Below are 20,909 nucleotides of genomic sequence, written 5' to 3'. Positions count from 1 at the left end.
GGCCTCCTACCAGGCTCCCCCATCCCTGGGATTCTCCAGGCAAGAACACTGGAGTGCGTTGCCATTTCCTTCTCCAATGCATGAAAGTGAAAAGTGAAAGTGAAGTCGCTTAGTCATGTCTGACTCTTAGTGACCTCATGGACTGCAGCCTACCAGGCTCCTCTGTCCATGGGATTTTCCAGCCAAGAGTACTGGAGTGGGGTGCCATTGCCTTCTCTGTGAAAAAATCTACTAGCTTCTTAATCTTTCTTTTTATTGTTTATAATCCATTTCACTTATCTTCATGAAACCCACTGATTTCTTGTTCTAATTTGAACCAGATACTTTACATTTGGATCATGACTTCATTGTATATCTTTTTCTGTTTCCAGTAGTTTTTCATTGCTTTCATTTTCCCCCTTCTTTTTCTTACATGATATATCTTTATCATATCCTCATTTTCCCCTCCAAACTCTTGATCACTCTATATATTGTGTGGAATCCCCTTTTTGCCCCCAGATCCTTCTGTCTTCTTGCTCCATTCTCAACTGGTTGCCTTCTGAGTTTGCAGCACAGCTGTTAGTTTTGAATTTCTCTTCATTGCTCTATGGCTTGCTTTTGCTACTGCTGCTGCTAAGTCGCTTCAGTTGTGTCTGACTCTGTGCGACCCCATAAATGGCAGCCCACCAGGCTCCGCCGTCCCTGGGATTCTCCAGGCAAGAACACTGGAGTTGGGTTGCCATGTCCTTCTCCAATGCATGAAAGTGAAAAGTGAAAGTGAAGTCGCTCAGTCGTGTCTGACTCTTCCGAGACCCCAAGGACTGCAGCCTTCCAGGCTCCTCCGTCCATGGGGTTTTCCAGGCAAGAGTACTGGAGTGGGGTCCATCTATGGCTTAGGTTGCCATTTTCTAAATATGCATGTGTTCTTTTTTTTGGTCTTGTTTTGTTGGAGTACATCTTCACATTACTTGAAGGAAGAAAGGATAAATATAAATGTATATTACAGCACATTTCTCTCTCTTTAAAGTGAAGTAGTAATGAATGGGAAATAATGTTTTTCTGAGATACCTTTATGTATCTAAAAATGTCTGTATTATAACTTCACACCTGACAGTTCAGTTCCAGGTTGACTGTTATTTTCCTAAAAAGGTTAAAAGCTATACTGCATTGTGTATGCATGTATACCTGTGTGTTTTGTTTTGTTTTTGTCTTCCTAGTGTTGCTGAAGAGAAATCTCATTCAGATTCTTATTCTCTTGTGGGTGACCCACTTTAATTTTGGGCTTTTTTTTTTGGAAGTTTTTAGGCTTTCTTTTTTATCCTTGGTATCTGAAGTTTCCCAATGACGGGTCTGTCTCGGTCTGGGTCTTCATTCCTTTGTCCCTGTCAGCCGTAGCGGATCCTTTCAGTTTGCATACTCTCATTTCTCTTGAGCTCTGGGGAGTTTTCTTTGATACGATTTCCTTGATAATATTCTTCTCTATAGTCCTCTTTTTTCCCCTGGTAATTGTATTAGCACTATCTTGGATTAACTGGATTGATTCTTCATATTTCTTATTTCTCCCTTTTATTGAATTTCTGAGAGGTATTCTTGAATTCTAATGCTGTGTTGAATTTTTTAAATTTTGATAATCATATCTTTAATTTTTAGGGGTATATTGATTTCTCATTATTTTCTTTTCTAGCATCTGTCTTATAGGATATTAGTTAACATATCCTGGGGTCAGACTAGTGTTCAAGTTCTAGTATGAAATACTTACTGGATGTATGGTATTAGAAATATACCCTAGTTTCTCTGTGCCTCATGAAGATGATGGTGATAATGATGATACTTATCATACCTGCAAGTTAGTAGGTATAAAGCATTTAGCACAGCTCCTAGTACTTGAGTGAGTCCTTAATTGTGTTTAGTTGTCCTAAGGTGCAGTGGAGCAGGGTGGTATGGACTCTAGGACAAGACTGTTCTCATTTCTGGCATTTATTTGTGTCTTTGGGCAACTTTTACTTTATTTTATTAACTTTTAAATGTGAGTACTTTTATTGTATAAAATGCTTAAAAATTTCTGCATGTACCTCATCAGATTCCCACAATTTTAATATTTTATATATCTATAGTATTGTTGGACTTCCCTGGTGGCTCAGACGGTATATATAGTTATCAAAATCAGGAACTCAATACCGATAACAACAATATTATCTGCTCTACAGACTGTTTTGTTGTTGTTCAGTTGCTAAGTCATGTTTGACCCTTTGGGACCCCATGGACTGTAGCACATCAGGCTTCCCTGTCCTTCACCACCTCTCGGAGTTTGCTCAAACTCATGTCCATTGAGTTGGTGATGCCATCCAACCATCTCATCCTCTGTCGTCCCCTTCTCCTCCTGCCTTCAATCTTTCCCAGCATCAGGGTCTTTTCCAGTGAGTTGGCTCTTTGCATCAGGGAGCCAGAGCATTAGAGCTTCAGCTTCAGCATTGGTCCTTCCAAGAAATATTCAGGGTTGATTTCCTTTAGGATTGACTGGTTTGATCTCCTTCCATTCCAGGGTAGTATCGAGAGTCTTCGCTAGCACCATAATTCAAAAGCATCAATTTTCTGGTGCTCAGCCTTCTTTATGGTCCAACTCTTACATCTGTACATGACTACTGGAAAAACCGTACAGACCTTTTACATTTCATCAGTTGTTTACTAATGTCCTTTCTCTGGTTCAGGGATTCAATCCTAGATAAATTTTTGCATGTAGTGTTATGTGTTCTTTAATGTGGATGGGTTAAATTTTTCTATGCTTTTTACTATCTTGCAGTTTTTGAGAAGTTGTTTTGTAGAATGATCCAATTTGGGTTTGTTTGTTGTTTTCTCATGACTGAATTCAGGTTGTGTGGGTTTTTTTGGACAGGAATACCACAGAATTGATGTTATGCCTTTCCCATTTTTTCATATTGAAAAGGACTTGATGTGAATATTTCTATCACTGCTGCTGTTAACTTTTGATCACTGATTAAGGTGGTGCCTGCTGGGGCTCTCCTTTGTAAAATTACTGTTTCTCTTCTTATGTTTAATAAGTATCATATGGGGAGATACCTTGAGACTATGTGAATATTTCTCATTCTATTTTTACATAGTGATGTACATAATAGTGATAGTAGCATCTATTAATGATTTTTCCCTGCAGTAATTATTACTGTGGTGTTTGCCAAATGGTGATTTTTCTGCTTCAATCATTCTTTCTATATTTATAGTTAGAATTTTACTTTAATGAAGAACTTTTCCAAATAATTAGTATCACTGTGGATTGTAGATTCTTATATTAATTCAGGGATATAAACACTTAACTATAATTTATTTTGATGTATTAACTGTCTCACATTTGACCAGTGTGTTTCTCTTCAGGCTGGTGCTTATGTTCATTTGACATGTCCCCATTATTTTTTGTGTAGTTCCTTACTTTTTGACAATACAAAGTATTCCAAGACTTTTTGGTACCTTCCCCATGTCAACCATTTCTTCAAGGAACCAGTTGTTTTTTTTAATTGGAGAATGGTATTTAGAGACCAAAATCTGAGTGTTGGGTGTGCCTTTTGGTACTCGAGTGTCATTGCTTCTAGATCTTCTTATGACAGAGCTAGTTATATATGTATCATTATACCCAGTACACACATTCACACACACAAACACATACACACTCACAGTACACATAAAATAATTCTGGGATTGATAATCTATGTCCTTTTGGAAAATAAGCATACTAATGAGAGGGTAATATTTATGTCTTGCTCTTTTGGTGTCTAGCATTATAGTGTGTAGTCACAATACTATTTTACAAAGTCACTCAGGTTACAAAGATGCTGCTCTGCTAGTGTTGTCCTTTGTAAAGTAATTTTTCTTTTTGTGCTTAGTTAGTATTATGGGAGAGATACTTTCAGACTGACTATGTGAATAGTTTTTTCCTTCCCTACTCCTTTGGTGTGGTCATGTTGTTTTTTTCATACAGTTAGGCTTATTTTTGTTTGTACTTATTTCACTTTGGGTCTTCCCCAATTCTTGTTGACTTTGATTCTTTTTCTAAGCCTGTAGAATGTTAATATCATTCTAAAAGTCAGAATCATACAAAAGGTATATTTACTTAGAGTTTTAATTCATTTTTATTGGAGTAGAGTTGCTTTACAGTTTTGTGTTAGTTTCCACTGTACAGCAAAGTTAATCAACTATATGTATACATATATCCCTCCTTTTTTTGGATTTCCTTCCCTTTCAGGTCACCACAGAGCACTAACAGAGTTTCCTGAGCTATACAATAGGTTCTCATTAGTTATCTCTTTTATGCTTAGTATCAATAGTGTATGTATTTCAATCCTAATCTCTCAATTCATCCCACACCCCTGCTCCCCACCTGGTGTCCATGTGTTTGTTCTCTCCTAAGTCATTTCAGTCGTGTCCAACTCTGTGTGACCCCATAGACAGCAGCCCACTAAGCTTCTCCGTCCCTGGGATTCTCCAGGCAAGAACACTGGAGTGGGTTGCTATTTCTTTCTCCAGTGCATGAAAGTGAAAAGTGAAAGGGAAGTCGCTCAGTCGTGCCCGACTCTTAGCGACCCCAGGGACTGCAGTCTACCAGGCTCCTCTGTCCATGGGAATTTCCAGGCAAGAGTACTGGAGTGGTCTACACCTGTGCAAAAGGTATATTTAGAAAGGTGTCACACTATATCAGCTCTTGTACTTCTTTTTCATTTTCTTCTTATTTACACTATTTTATATGATTTTACCAACCTGTTCAGTTATTTACTGTTTTACTATCTGATTTGTCAGTTTTTAATGGTATCCCAGCTGTTGCCTATTACAGAATCAATGAGCTTATTCTACTTTCCTTTTGCCATTTTTGTTGCATTATTTCCATTGTGTCATAATGTATATTTAAACATTAATCTTTCACTGTCATCTTCACCTTTTTAGTGTTTGATACAGTTCAGTTCAGTCTCTTAGTCTTGTCCAACTCTTTATGACCCCATGGACTGCAACATGCCAGGCTTTCCTGTCCATCACCAACTCACAGAACTTGCTCAAACTCATGTCCATTGAGTTGGTGATGCTATCCAACCATCTCATCCTCTGTCGTCCTTTTCTCTTCCTGCCTTTGCCTTCAGTCTTTCCCAGCATGGATAATTTAAATACCTGAAAATACTTAACATCAGTCCTTTTGCTGGTTTCCCCAGTCATTTCTTGGGTGAATGAAGTGTTAATAGATTTTTCAAGAGTGACTTTTAAGTACTGAATTCCTAAGGTCTTGTGTATTTAGAAATATTTTTTATAGTCTTTACATTTGATACAGGAATATTGGCTGGGCATAAAATCCTTGGTTCACACCTTTATTTTTTAAAAAAGGCTGTTCCATTATTGCCTTGCTTTGTGTATTGTAGACGCCATTCTAATTCCTTTGCCTTTGCAAGTTATCTGATCTTTTTGCCTTGAGAGTTTAAGAGGACTTTTTTTTCTTTTCTCTGAAGTCTCATACAGCTTAAAAGATCGACTGCAGGTTTGATTGTTCTGGATTGACTTTCCCAGATACCTGGCATGCCTTTTCAATATGTAGATTTAGATCTTCATTTACTTTTGGACAATTTTAGACACTTTTGAATAATTACAGTTTCAAGTGTTAGTTCTGTTTGATTGTTTGATTTTGCTTTTCTTCTCTGGGGACTCCAGTTTTATATAAGTCATTCTTTTTTTATTTGTCTTCTACTTCTGTTGCTTCCTCTCTTGACCCTTTAAATTTTTATCATTTTTATTTTCTTGACTGCTTTTCCATCTTTCTTCAATACCTCTTACTACATTTTAATTTGAGTCTATTCTTCTTTGATAGTTGGGTTTACTCCTCATTTTGGATATAAGTACCTTTTACTTTCTAGAATTTAATTATCCTTTTCATTTCGGTGGCTCAGAGGTTAAAGCATCTGCCTGGAATGCTGGAGACCCGGGTTCGATCCCTTGGTTGGGTAAGATCCCCTGGAGAAGGAAATGGCAACCCACTCCAGTACTCTTGCCTGGAGAATCCCATGGAGGAGGAGCCTGGTAGGCTACAGTCCATGGTGTCGCAAAGAGTCAGACACAACTGAGCAACTTTACTTCACTTCATTTCTCATTATATTTTGCCTAATTTTTCTTTGTACATTTTGAATTCCTGTTTCAAGGTTATTTTTTTTTAAATATCCTCAAAGTTTTGTTTGAATATGTATTTAATTCTGTTTGGAGTATTGTTTTCTTTTGTTTCTTTTTGTTTGTTTTGGAGGTGTAATTCATTTGCTGAGATGTATTTTTTTGTAACTGTGTATAATTGATTTCTTTTTGTGTATTCATTATGTGGGTTTTGGGTAGTTTATGAGATTCATAATTCAGTGGCAACCTCTTCTATCACTGTAGCAAAGTCGAGTTCTTTAATAATTTTTTTTTTTATGGTGGTCAGGAGAGTGTTTGTATGTCCTCTGATTTTTTTTAAAAAACTCACTTTTGACTGCACTGGGTCATTGTTGCTGTGCAAGGGCTTTCTCTAGTTGTGGTGAGCAGGGGCTACTCTCTAGCTGTGGCACACAAGACCTAGAATGTGCGGGCTTCGGTAGTTGTGGCTTTGGGCTCCCTCCAGAGTGCAGGCTCAGTAGTTGTTGCACATGTGCTTAGCTGCTCTGAGGCATGTGGAATCTTCCTGGACCAAGGACTGAACTTGTGTCTCCTACAGTGGCAGGCAGATTCTTGGCCACTGGACCACCTGGAAACTCCTGACTTCTGAATTTTGCTTTGTTCTTTCTTGTCCTGAGGATGCTAACTTTTCTCATTTTGCTTCTCTTCCTCTTCACCTGCTTGTTGCCAAAGGGTGCCTTTCCCTTCCTTTTTGCCTTTTTCTCCTCTAAAAGCCACTTTGAAGATAGCCACTTCAGATCATGTGTACATTTAAGTCCCTGTCCAGCAGTCAGTGGCTGGATCATGCTTTAATATTTATAAAACTGGGGGATTTACTTTTTCTGGTGGTGGTTATAAAGCAATCTTCACTTTATAATCTAGCTGCAAGCTCCTTCTCTGTGTCCTTCAGTTTTTGTTGGACGCTCTCGCTTACTGTGAAGGCTTGTGGCAGGAGCATGAGTGATTACTCATTGGGATTTGATGTCTTTTCTTTTTTACTTACTGTTATTTTGGAGTCTGGGCATTCTGTGACTTCTAGTTGTATGGAGGGCAGGGATATTGTGTTTTGTTTTTCTTATTGTTCTGTGATGTTTGTGGAGGATGTATGGAGAAATGCAAATCTAGGCAGCCTCTATGGAGCTATCTGAAAACTCATGGGTAGATGATTAATCATTGAACTTAGTTTCCTAATGTGTAAAATGGGGACAATAATTTTACCTACTTGATAGAGATTTCATGATGGTTAAATGAGATAATACTGATAAAGTGTTTAGAACACCACCTGTCACATGAGTGCTCAAAACTGTTAGTTGCCATTGTTATCATTAATGTATAGATGCAATATTTGCTCAAATACCGCTGTAGATACTGCTTTGGAATTAAATGCCTGACACTATCGAAGGTTGATCCCTCCTGTAATCCTGTGTACCTCATTTTCTTCTGCCTTTTTATGGACTGTGGTTCTGTAACTGTGCTGTAGTTCCTGCATATCTGTTCTTTTGTTTTACTGACTTCCTCCTGTTGCCATGCAAACAAGCCTAAGCCATCTTAAAATTTTTTTCCTACTGATTCATTTCCCCTTCTAACTCTGTACTCTGTTTCTCTGCTCCATGTTGTAGTAGAACTTGTCCGTATAGCTGCCTATATTGGTTGTCTCCATTTTCACCTCTCCCATTCTTTCCCTTCATGTGGTCTTTTATCCCCCACTACTCTACTGAAGTGGTTCTTACCAAGGTTATTCTTTATATCTGTTATATCTGTATCTTTTCAAATCCAGTGTTACTTCTCTGTCCTGACCTGGTAGAACCACTCCTTTTTTTGTTATTGCTGTTTTAAAATCATTTTGAAGCCCCTCAGACATAAAATATATTTGAAATAATATAATGGACATGTGTATTTGTCATGTAGCTTCTAGAATGAAAAGCTAGAGTCATCTAGGTTCAGTTCAATTGAACTTGTGCCTTTCCCAACTAAGCTGCTCCCATCTGAAAGGTCAGTTTTCATTCCAGTCACAAAGAAAGGCAATGCCAAAGAAGGTTCAAACTACCACACAGTTGAGTCATCTCACATGCTAGCAAAGCAATGCTCAAAATTCTCCAAGCTAGGTTTCAACAGTATGTGAATCGAGAACTTCCAGATGTTCTAGCTGGATTTAGAAAAGGCATAGGAACCAGAGATCAAATTGCCAACATCTGCTAGATCACAGAAAAAACAAGAGAATTCCAGAGAAACATCTACTTCTGCTTCATTGACTACACTAAAGCCTTTGACTGTGTGGATCACAACAAACTGGGGAAAATTCTTCAAGAGATGGGAATACCAGACACCTTACCTACCTCCTGAGAAATCTGTATGCAGGTCAAGAAGCAACAGTTAGAACTGGACATGGAACAACGGACTGGTTCCAAATTGAGAAAGGAGTACGTCAAGGCTATATATTGTTACCCTGCTTATTTAACTTATATGAGGAGTACATCATGTGAAAGGCTGAGCTGGATGAATCACAAGCTTAAATCAAGATTGCAGGGAGAAATATCAAAATTTTCAGATATACAAATGATACCACTCTAATGACAGAAAGAGAAGAGAAACTAAAGAGCCTCTTGATGAAAGTGAAAGAAGAGAGTGAAAAAGCTGCCTTAAAACTCAACATTCCAAAAGCAAAAGTCGTGGCATCTGGTCCCATCACTTCATGGCAAATAGATGAGGAAACAATGGAAACAATGACAAAGTTTCTTTTCTTGGGCTCCAAAATCACTGCAGATGGTAACTGCAGCTATGAAATTAAAAGACACTTGCTCCTTGGAAGAAAAGCTGTGGCAAGCCTAGACAGCATATTAAAAAGCGGAGACGTGACTTTGCTGACAAAGGTCTGAATACTCAAAGATACGGTTTTTCTAGTAGTCATGTATGGATGTGAAGGTTGGACCATAAAGAAAGCTGAGTGGCAAAGAATTAATGCTTTTGAACTGTGGTGCGGGAGCAGACTCTTGAGAGTCCCTTGGATGGATAGCAAGGAGATCAAACCAGTCAATCCTAAAGGAAATCAGTCCTGAATATTCATTGGAAGGACCGATGCTGAAGCTGAAGCTCCAGTACTTTGGCCACCTGATGGGAAGAACCGACTCACTGGAAAAGACCCTGATACTGGGAAGGATTGAAGGTAGGAGGAGAAGGGGATGACAGAGGATGAGATGGTTGGATGGCATTACTGGCTCTTGGTTGGATGGCATCACGGCTCGATGGACATGAGTTTGAGCAAGCTCTGGAAGTTGGTGATGGAGAGAGAAGCCTGGCATGCTGCAGTCCGTGGGGTTGCAGAGTTGGACACGACTGACTGACTGAACTGAGCTGCTTTTATGCTCCCAGAGGTAGCCACTACACTAAATTGGTATTTTTGTCCCCCACCTCCCCTCCCACCACTTTTTTGTATTTTTGCTACATATATATCTTCCTACCTAAAATGTAGTGGTTTCATATTTTAATGCTCATATTAAAGTGATTATGCCTACGTATCTTCTTTTCCAATATGTTCTTTTTATTCAGCATTTTGTTATGAGAATCTTTTTTGTTGTCACACAGGACCTAGTATTTGTATTTTAATCATGGTATAGTGTTACATTGTACAAACAGACTACAGTTTATTCATTATCCTGTAGTTGGACACCTAAGTTGTTTCCACTTTTCAGTGGTTACAAACAGTCCTTCTGCGAACAGTTCTCATAGGTCAGTTAGTCAGTTTGGTCAAACAGTCATGTCGAAGTGTCCTGCCTGACTTTTCACAACCCCATGGACTGCAGCACTCCAGGCTTCCCTGTTCATCACCAACTCCAGGAGCTTGCTGAAACTCATGTCCATCGAGTCTGTGATGCCACTGAATCATTCCATCCTCTGTCTCATCCTTTTTCTCCTCCTTCCGTCAGTCTTGATCAGTATCAGGGTCTTTTCCAATGAGTCAGTCTTCCCATCAGGTGGCCAAAGTATTGGAGCTTCAGCATCAGTCCTTCCAATGAATTTTTAGGACTGATTTCCTTTAGGATTGACTGGTTTGATCTCCTTGCAGTCCAACGGATTCTCAAGAGTCTTCTCCAACACCACAGTTCAAAAGCATCAATTCTTCAGCACTCAGATTTCTTTATGGTCCAACTTTCACATCCATACATGACTACTGGAAAAACCATAGCTTTGACTAGATGGACCTTTGTCGGTAATGTCTGTACTTTTTAATATGCTGTCTAGGTTGGTCATAGGTTTTCTTTTGAGGAGCAAGCATCTTTTAATTTCATAGCTGTAGCATTTTGTATGATGTACTTCTCATATAAGTTAAATAAGCAAGGTGGCCATATACAGCCTCGAAGTACTCCTTTCTCAATTTGGAACCAGTCCATTGTTCCATGTCCAGTTCTAACTATTGCTTCTTGACCTGCATACAGATTTCCCAGGAGGCAGGTAAGGTGGTCTGGTATTCCCACCTCTTAAAGAATTTTCCACAGTTTGTTGTGATCCACACAGTCAAAGGCTTTAGTGTAGTCAATGGAAGCAGAAGTAGATGTTTCTCTGAAATTCTCTTGGTTTTTCTGTGATCTAGCAAATGTTGGAAATTTAATCCCCAGTTCCTCTGCCTTTTCTAAATCCAGCTAGAACATCTGGAAGTTCTCGATTCACATACTGTTGAAACCTAGCTTGGAGAATTTTGAGCATTGCTTTGCTAGCATGTGAGATGAATGCAACTGTGTGGTAGTTTGAACATTCTTTGGCATTGCCTTTCGTTGTGACTGGAATGAAAACTGACCTTTTCCAGTCTTGTGGTCACTGCTTAGTTTTCCAAATTTGCTGGCATATTAAGTGCAGCATTTTCACAGCATCATCCTTTAGGATTTGAAATAGCTCAACTGAGATTCCATCACCTCCACTAGCTTTGTTCATAGCGATGCTTCCTAAGGCCCACTTGACTTCACATTCCAGGATGTCTGGCTCTAGGTGAACGATCACACCATCGTGGTTATCTGGGCCATTCAGATATTTTTTTTTGTATAGATCTTCTGCATATTCATGCCACTTCTTAATATCTTCTGCTTTTGTTAGCTCCATACCATTTCTATCCTTTATTGTGCCCATCTTTGCATGAAATGTTCTCTTGGTGTCTGTAATTTTCTTGAAGAAATCTCTACTCTTTCCCATTCTATTGTTGTCATAGGTAGATCCTTTTATGTATGTTTTTTTGAAGAGATTTCTAGTCTTTCCCATTCTTTTGTTCTTATAGGTAGCTCCTCAAATGTATGCTTTTGTTTGGAATACTTGAAAGTAAATATCCTGGGTTATAATGTATCTAATTAGACTCTTTTTTTGAAACACCTTGTTATAGACTTCCATAATGCCATGGTTGTTTGGTCTCCATTTTACTTCATTAACCAGACATCCTCAATATCTTTTCTTTGGACGCCTCATTCCCTAGGCTCTTTTTTCGATCTTCCCATTTCTTATGATCTTTATTAAATGCAATGCAGTCATGTAACTGCTATGCTTACCCTTCAGAGCCTCCTCCTGCCTCTAAAGTCCAAGGTCTATATCATTGACAAAACCATACACAATTAGCTCCCTGTGTGTATCAGCTCCTACCTCTTTTCCAAAGGATTCTGGAGACCATCTCAAGCAGACGGCCCTTTCCTTACACTGTTCCTCTATTAACAGTTTCTTTCCCCTCATTCCTTCAGTTCAGTTCAGTTGCTCAGTCGTGTCTGACTCTTTGCAACCCCATGAATTACAGCAGGCCAGGCCTCCCTGTCCATCACCAACTCCCGGAGTTTACTCAAACTCATGTCCATTGAGTCGGTGATGCCATCCAGCATCTCATCCTCTGTCATCCCCTTCTCCTACTGGCCCCAGTCCCTCCCAGCATCAGGGTCTTTTCCAATGAGTCAACTCTTCCCATGAGGTGGCCAAAGTATTGGAGTTTCAGCTTCAGCATCAGTCCTTCCAATGAACACCCAGGACTGATCTCCTTTAGGATGGAATAGTTGGATCTCCTTGCAGTCCAAGGGACTCTCAAGAGTCTTCTCCAACACCACAGTTCAAAAGCAGTTCTTCAGCCCTCAGCTTTCTTCACAGTCCAACTCACATCCATACATGACCATTGGAAAAACCATAGCCTTGACTAGACAGACCTTTGTTGACAAAGTAATGTCTCTGCTTTTGAATATGCTCTCTAGGTTGGTCATAACTTTGCTTCCAAGGAGTGAGTGTCTTTTAATTCATGGATGCAATCACCATCTGCAGTGATTTTGGAGCCCCCCAAAATAAAGTCTGACACTGTTTCCACTGTTTCCCCATCTATTTCCCATGAAGTGATCGGACCAGATGCCATGATCTTAGTTTTCTGAATGTTGAGCTTTAAGCCAACGGCTTCACTCTCCTCTTTCACTTTTATCAAGAGGCTTTTTAGTTCCTCTTCACTTTCTGCCATAAGGGTGGTGTCATCTGCATATCTGAGATTATTGATATTTCTCCCGGCACTCTTGATTCCAGCTTGTGCTTCCTCCAGCCCAGCGTTTCTCATGATGTACTCTGCAGATAAGTTAAATAAGCAGGGTGACAACATACAGCCTTGATGTACTCCTTTTCCTATTTGGAACCAGTCTGTTGTTCCATGTCCAGTTCTAACTGTTGCTTCCTGAGCTGCATACAGGTTTCTCAAGAAGTAGGTCTTACCTGCCTAGTAAACTTGCTCGTTTTAGAAGATAACTCCTAATGTCCCCCTTTCAGGGAAGCTTTCCCTGGTACTCTCAGGCAGAAGTAAGCCTTCCCTTCTCTTTGTTCTCTTAGCAGTTTGTTCCTTATTTCCACTCTAATAGTGATTTGTTCAGCCAACAAATATGTAGTGATTGCCTGCTATGTGTTAGAAATTGTTCTAGAAATTGGGGCTAGAGCAGTACACAAGATGGACAAGGGCCTTATTTTCAAGGAGTCTACATTCCAGAGGGTAGGAAAGAGAAAAAAATGAGCAAACAAACATTATTTCAGTTAGTTATAAGTGGTGCTATGATGAAGTAAAACCAGACAGTGTGGTAATGTGATTCAGTGTGTGTTGGGTGGGAGAAGTGTTGGTCAATGGGGGTGACACCTCAGATTGAGTAAGATGCTGTTTGATGTTGTTTGAATTGAGACTTGAAAGGTAAGAAGGAGCCAGCCATGTAGAGACTGGAAAGAAGAACATTTTAAGCAGAAAGATAGCATGAGAAGTAGACGGGGCCGGATCAAAAAGGGCTTACAGGAAGGATTCACTCATTATAGCTTAAGTGTAGTAGGAGGCCATTGGAAAATTTTAAGTGAGACAGTGACTTAGCAGTTTGGCTGATATGAGGAGAATACTAGGAGGATGAGAGGAACACCAGAGACCATTAGGAGTTGTTGCCTACCACAAGTGAGAAGAGTTGGTAGCTTGGAATACTGTGGTATTTCAGTGTCCATGGAAAGAAATGGAATGACTTAGAATATATTTTAGAGGTAGGCTGACAGGGCTTGCTGATGGATTGAATGTGTTGGCTTTGAGGAGGGGTGGAATCAAGGAAAGGACTCCTTGGCTTTTCTTGAGTAACTAGGTGGAGAGTAATGTCATTTACTGACATGTGGATGAATGGTGGTGGTGGCAGTGATGAGATCGTTCTGTGGTGGGGAGGGAATTAAAATTTATGTTTTAGATGTTTTAAGTTGGATATGCCTCTTAAGGGGCTTTTCCGTGTGGCAAAGTGGTAAAGAATCTGCCTGGCAGTGCAGGAAATACAACAGATGTGGGTTCAATCCATGGGTCAGGAAGATCCCCTGGAGGAGGAAATGGCAACCCATTCCAGTATTATTGCCTGGAAAATCCCATGGACAGAAGAGCCTGGTGGGCTACAGTCCATGGGGTCACAGAGTCGGACACAGGTCAGCACAGCGTGCACATGCACACGCACACACACACACACACACACACACACGCCTCTTCAGGCTGCAGTGTGTGGACAGCAAGGAGGCAGTTGGCTATATGGCTCTGGAGGTCAGGGATTGTCTTAGTCTGTCTTACGCTCAAACAACAAACATCTCTTTCTCACAGTTGCAGAGGCTGGAAGTCTGATTTCAGGGGTCTAGCATGGGTGGGTTCTGAGGTGCTCTTCCAGATTGCAGACAGCCAATTTCTCCTAAATCCTTACATGGTGGAAAGCGGACAAGGGAGCTCTTTGATATCTTCTTTTAAAGGCAGTAATTAGACTCTACCCTTATGACATCGTTACCTCCCAAAGGTCCCACCTCCAACTACCATCCCACTGGGATGTGATTTCAAAATAGGAATTTTGGAGGGACATAAGCAATCAGTCCATAACAGGGATAGTGATAGGTAATTTCGGGAATCACCAACTTACAGATTGTATTTTAAAGCTATGAGACTGAGTAAAATAACCTAGGGTTTGTGTATGGATGGGGAGAAGAGAGGGCTGAGGGTAGTGCATTGGAGACGGCAGCTTTTAGAGAATGAGAGGCTGGGAGGTAAGAGGGAGCCATAGAACATGACAGAAGAAAGGAGTATCAATAGTATCGTGCTTCTTAGAGTTACAGTATAATAAAGGCACAGATGTGATCACTGGATTTGACTCCCTGGAAGTCACTGTGATAATGGTAAGAGCACCTTTATGGCATTTCAGGGGCCATAAGGTGGAATTTCACTCATTTCCTTTAACTACTTACATATTTGTCTCCTCCTCTAGACCATATGCTGGCTAGTCCTTTTTATTTCTAGGGTTTAGCATGTTTGATAGATGGTATATAAATATTTGCCTACATGTTTGGTTTTTACCGTGCAGTTTAAAGAATAATATACAGTTTAACCCTCATTTAGGATGTTTTTCCCACCAGTTTTTATCAGCTCAGCCATAAACTTGAGAATGATAAAGGAAACATGATGAGAGAGGCAAATCCATTTTAATAGAGGTTCACAGTGTATCCTGAAGCCATCATGCTGTATGAAAAAGGGCCTTGCTTTGGATTTAGAAGGCTTGCCTCAAGCTGCGACCCCACTGCTAGGCCTCGTGAAGGTGTCGGAGGCAAGTTTTCTATGCTGCCTGGATTGCAGTGTCTCAGCTGTCATATATGGATAACATTAACAAATTCCTCTTTCAGGATTTTTATGAGTGGCAAATGAACTAATGCCCAGGAGAGTTCTTTGTAAGTAAAAAGATACTCTGTAAGTGCTATTTTTGTAAAAGTAATTGGATTATCCATTTCATTACTGACTTCTAAAGTAGATTAGATCAGAGTGTCATAAAATTCATATTTAGGCAGTGGCATATGATGGCAACAAGTTGAGAGAGGACACAGATCACTAGAAAATGGTTGTTTTCCAGAAATATATAGGAAATTAATGTCTTTTGACTTTGTTTGCTTATCTCTCCCAGATAAATTTAATCATTCTCTCAAAGAGTAGTCTTCTACCTTAAGATGTAATAATCAAGTCTACCTACTATTTACCCCACTGTTGCATATCTCTGAAAGAATAACATGTATTTATTTCTTTTTTATTAAATATGTTAAATCAATTTGATACATTTTCCTCACAGTAATTACTCATTTCATTTTACTTCTAGGGTAAAAATCATGGTAAGAAACTTCGAAATTACTATGCAGCAAATAGCTGTCCTCCTCCTGCCAGAATGAGCAATGCAGTGGAACCTGTGGCTGCTCCAGCTGTTTCAGTCCCTCCGCAGGTAAGACTGGAGTGTCAGGGTGGGAGCTGTCCTGTGCACAAGTGGTCATGGATGATGTTTGTCATCTGTGTGTCCATCAAGGTACAGCTGAGTCAGTACCCCTAAAACGCCCTTCTTGGTGCTTTTAGCTCATTGATAACTGGATTTAATGCAAAAATTCATGAATCCGAAGACTTCTTATTGGATTTTGTTATGGTTCATGAAATGATGAAACAAAATTATTTCATGAGGCTTTCTGTACGCATAGTTGAAAATTCTGGGTTAAATGGTCCTGAATGTCTACATAAAGCCCTGAATGAAAAGAACGATTTTTAAACATTTATCTCGATTGTGATCAATCCTACTGACTTTATTTTTTTTAAGATTTTTTTTTTGATGTGGACCATTTTTTAAAGTCTTTATTGAATTTGTTGCAATATTGCTTCTGTTTTATGAATTTTTTTGGCTATGAGGCATATGGGATCTTAGCTTCCCAACCACGGATCAAGCCTGTGCTTCCTATTAACCACTGGACCACCAGAAAAGTTCCCCCATTGACTTTATATATTGCCTTCCCACAAGATCAGTTTCTTGAAGCTGCCCCTTTCTTACTTCTGTACAGAGAGCCTGTATACACTCTTCCTGGACTTTGGTATCATGACCCACACTTGAGAGCCAAGTTCCATAGGTGTTTGAGGCAAGATATTCCTGTACATTAGTACTTTCTGCAATGTGGATTCTAATCTGTCTTTGAAGTATTATTTTTTTAATAGGTCATAGATGTGTGTGCTCAGTGATCAGGCTCTCAGTTGTGTCTGACTCTTTGAGACCCCATGGATTATAGCCCGCCAGGCCCCTCTGTCTATGGCATTTTCCAGGCAAGAGTGCTGGAGTGGGTTGCCATTTCCTTCTCCAGGGGATCTTCCCAACCCAGGGATTGAATCCATATCTCCTGGATTGGCAGGCAGGTTCTTTACCACTGAGCCATCAGGGAAGCCCCTTAGGTCATAAATAATAATAACTAATAATCACATTGATCTCTTATTATGCCAGGTACTCTGCTAAGCACTATTCAGACATTACTTCATTCAGCCCTGGGACGAGGGTGAGATGAGGGATGTACTTGACTTAGGCACAGAATTTAAGAGGGAGCTAAAATACTCAGTGATCAAGATAAATAATGTGATGTTTTTAAAATGCACAATTTAATGTGAAAAAGTCAGTGGTGAACAAAATGGCAAAAACTTAAAGATAGGATAAGTGTTATTGATTTTCCTTTTGCCTTAGGCTGCAATATGGTTTGGCATGACACTGTTGCTGATCCTGTCTTTATTTAAAATTTTGATATTTTGTTTCTCATTGATTTTTTTGGCTGTGTGGCAATTTTTTTGATTTGTGAAAGTATTCCACTAAGTATTTTTTCATCCTGATTGCTAAGTTTGATGCTTCCTTATATTGGGTGCCCATGGCTCCTTCCTTGCCTCCTTCTTGGCCTGGGTCCTAACTTCATTTAATGCTTGCAACAACTCAGAGGTATTGACTTTTTTCTCAAAGTGTAATCCATGGGCCAGCAGCATCGGTCTCACTTGGAAGTTTACTATAAGCCCAGGTAAGCCGAATAACTTGGAGAAGGCAATGGCACCCCACTCCAGTACTCTTGCCTGGAAAATCCCGTGGATGGAGGAGCCTGGTAGGCTGCGGTCCATGGGGTTGCTGAGTCGGATACGACTGAGCGACTTCACTTTCCCTTTTCACTTTCCTGCATTGGAAGGGAAATGGCAACCCACTCCAGTGTTCTTGCCTGGAGAATCCCAGGGATGGGGGAGCTTGATGGGCTGCCGTCTATGGGGTCGCACAGAGTCAGACACGACTGAAGTGACTTAGCAGCAGCAGCAGCAGCAAGCCAAATAACTTGTCTGTAGTGTTACAAATTTTGTAAAGTGGGGCAATGATTTTTCTTGATCTTGCACCTCTACTCCTAAACACCATGGTATAATTTTACTTTTCTGATGGTCAGTCCTTATGATGTGGATAGCAGTATCCACTGTTCTTCTATCCTCCCGAATTTGTGGGGTAAATGAGATATGTTAAAAACAGAATCAGAGGACAGCAGAATACTCAGAGAGATCTTCAGGCTGAGAAGTTTTCCCAGTGCCAGTTCTTGAAGGCTGCTCTAGAATTGGATGGCTCCTTCCTGTTAGAGACTGTTTTCAGCTGGTTCCACCCTCCTGGGCAAACAACCATGGGCTTCTTTCATAGCACAAAGCTTTGTGATTTTTGAACACAGTTATCCTCTCCCCAGAAAATCTTCTCTTCCAGGTGAAACAATGCTGTTTGCTTCAGCTGGTCCTGATATGATACACTTTCCAGATTCTTTATTGTATATTTAATTCTTTAGCCAAAATCTAGTTTGGTGTGTTTTGTTAACCAAGCAGTAGTTAATTGCGTGTGTACTATTTTCCAGGGACCATGTTAGGTTTCCCTTAACACACTGTTTCCCAACCTGAATACAGTTGTCTGCACCTGCTGGTTATTTCCCCCGAATTATACTGTATCTGTGGGTTTCCCTGATGACTCAGATGGTAAAGAATCTGCCTGCAATGCAGGAGACCAGGGTTTGATCCCTGGGTGAGGAAGATCCCCTGGAGAATTCCATCAACAGAGGAGCCTGGCAAACTACAGTCCATGGAATCCCAAAGAATTGGACTCAACTGAGCAACACACACGCACGCACACACACACAAACACACAACTGGGCAACACACACACACACAACTGAGCAACACACACACACGTGTTAGCGGCTCAGTCGTGTCTGACTATTTGCAACCCCATGGCCTGCCAGGCTCCTCTGTCCATAAAATTCTCCAGGCAAGAATACTGGAGTGGGTTGCTAGTTCCTGCTCCTACACATACTATATCTGTAGCTAATTTATAGACTCTGAGGATAGAGGTTTAGTTTTTAATACATATCTGTGTGTCACTTTTGCATTAGGTTGCAAGCCCTATAAATAGTAGGCATTTAGTACGTGCTTGTTAATGGATTCTGGGAAGACTTTTTCTCTCTGGTAATGTGAGTTTAGACCTTACCTGTGCTGCCCTAAATCTTCTTGCTGGGTTTTTAAACTTCTTTTCTGAAATTTCTTCAATGAAAATAGCAATGAGGCATTCATCAGCTCGATACACAGGTGATTGTAATGCAAAACCACAATTAAGTGTCTCTCAGCCTTTTTTCCCTCTTTCTTTCTGAAACGAACAATTTCCTGTCCTTATAAAGCTGAGTGCTCATGGTCATGCCATAACGGGTTATTTTTCAGCTCTTAGAAGGAGGGAACTTTGAGAAGAAGAGAACAGAGTCCACACTTTAAAACCTTGTTTGTTGTGTCTTTGCTGTCAGATGGGCTCGTTTAAGCCAGGAGGCAGAGTGATCCTGGCCACTGAAAACGATTACTGTAAGCTCTGCGACGCCTCCTTCAGCTCTCCGGCCGTGGCCCAGGCTCACTATCAAGGCAAGAATCATGCCAAGAGGCTGCGGCTGGCGGAAGCTCAGAGTAACTCATTCTCGTAGGTATTGCCGTTTTCTCTTAGGCCAGAGTGTTACGTGAGACTCACTGTCTCCAGAGAAAAACAGTTGAAAGGGAGCCTTGTTTAGAAATCTCACTCTTTTTAAAATGTCTCTTCTCCAGAGACTCCTCAGAGGTCGGTCAACGGCGGACCCGGAAAGAAGGGAATGAATATAAGATGATGCCTAATAGGAGAAATATGTATGCAGTACAGAATAATTCAGGTATTCTGTGGCTTTTCACCTGCCTTGGCTGTGCTTGCAAATGGTGCCCACTATTTTTATTTCCTTTAATGGTAATAGATAGCCCTGAGAATTTGGGATTAGGTTTCGTTTTGTGGAATTGGTCTAGTGGCTTTTCAAGTTGGTGTTTATTTCAGGTCTTATTTATTTATTTCCTATTTAGTATTATTTATTTTGATTTTATTTAATTTTTTTTACATCAAGAATATGACTTTATTTCAAAGAACCAAGAAGAAGAAATGAGTTAAATGGAAAGGTGATAGATACATCCTTGGGTTCTAAGACCCAAAATGCAACTTTTAAAAAAGTTGAAGTATATTTGATTTACAAGAATTGCACATAACCAAGTCTATGTTTTAAAGTGTCTTATCTTAGTGCCTTTATGTTACTTATGGTATTTGCCAGCTGAGACATTTAAATGTAGTATAAAAATGAAATATTTGGTTTCAAGCTGCACTACATTAAATCCTCAGTTATTAGGGAAAATAAAAATGCTAGCAGTGGTGTTTAACCAGGGGAGTGACTCAGATTATCTAGGGAATTTTTATAAAATGCACATAGTTGAACCATGACTTAGAGATTTTCAATCAGTAAATTTAGAGTGGGACTCAGACATGTGTGTGTGTTGCAAATGCTTTCTCGGTGATTGATACATACTTTTAGTTCAGAATTACTAGTTGATAGGAATATTTTCTGCATTTTCTGATCATTTTCAGTAGGGAGAGTAATCCTTCATCCTTTCCCTACCCCAGCCTCCAGTGTACACACATATGAGCAGAGGTCACCCATGTGAACAGTAAAACAGACAACAACAAACTGATTGGAAAGGCAAAAGAAGCATAGAAAAAAGGGACATATAGAACACAATGTAATAAGTCTCATGAAAGTCTGAAACATTTATCATTGTTGCAATAAATGTAAACTTAAAGTCCCAGTGAAAAGAAAATTGTAAGATTAGATAGAAAATATTCAGTTGAAATGAAGGAAGCTAAGATAGCTGTCTTAACATAGATGAAAAAAAAAAAAAAAAACGAAAACCTTTAGGACAGCTGGAATCAAAGGCCCATTTAGATTTATGTTCTTGGATCAGAGTACAAGTAAATGAGATGTCAATAATATTAAAAATGCAGAATTTTTATGTGTTTGGAAGTTTTTAAACATTTCTAGTACTGCGATTCATGGGGTCGCAAAGAGTCAGACATGACTGAGCGACTGAACTGAACTGAACTGAAGTAACTCTCTCG

At 39.9% G+C, this 20,909-nt stretch overlaps 1 protein-coding gene across 2 annotated transcripts in view; it reads left to right on the top strand.

The window, feature by feature from the left end:
- Positions 1–20,909, top strand: part of ZMAT3 (zinc finger matrin-type 3) — a 39,579-nt gene that overhangs the window by 9,911 nt on the left and 8,759 nt on the right. For both annotated transcript variants that reach the window (XM_040231528.1, XM_040231518.1), the window contains exons 3-5: positions 15,762–15,881; positions 19,258–19,424; positions 19,547–19,647. In XM_040231528.1, the coding sequence (XP_040087462.1) occupies positions 15,762–15,881; positions 19,258–19,424; positions 19,547–19,647 (388 nt within the window). The remainder of the gene's footprint in view (positions 1–15,761; positions 15,882–19,257; positions 19,425–19,546; positions 19,648–20,909) is intronic.

The sequence above is a fragment of the Oryx dammah genome, unplaced genomic scaffold (assembly GCF_014754425.2).
Source record: "Oryx dammah isolate SB20612 unplaced genomic scaffold, SCBI_Odam_1.1 HiC_scaffold_2, whole genome shotgun sequence".
Lineage (NCBI taxonomy): Eukaryota > Metazoa > Chordata > Mammalia > Artiodactyla > Bovidae > Oryx > Oryx dammah.
Note: the sequence above shows the minus strand (reverse complement) of the source record. Positions and strands in the feature narration are given on the sequence as shown.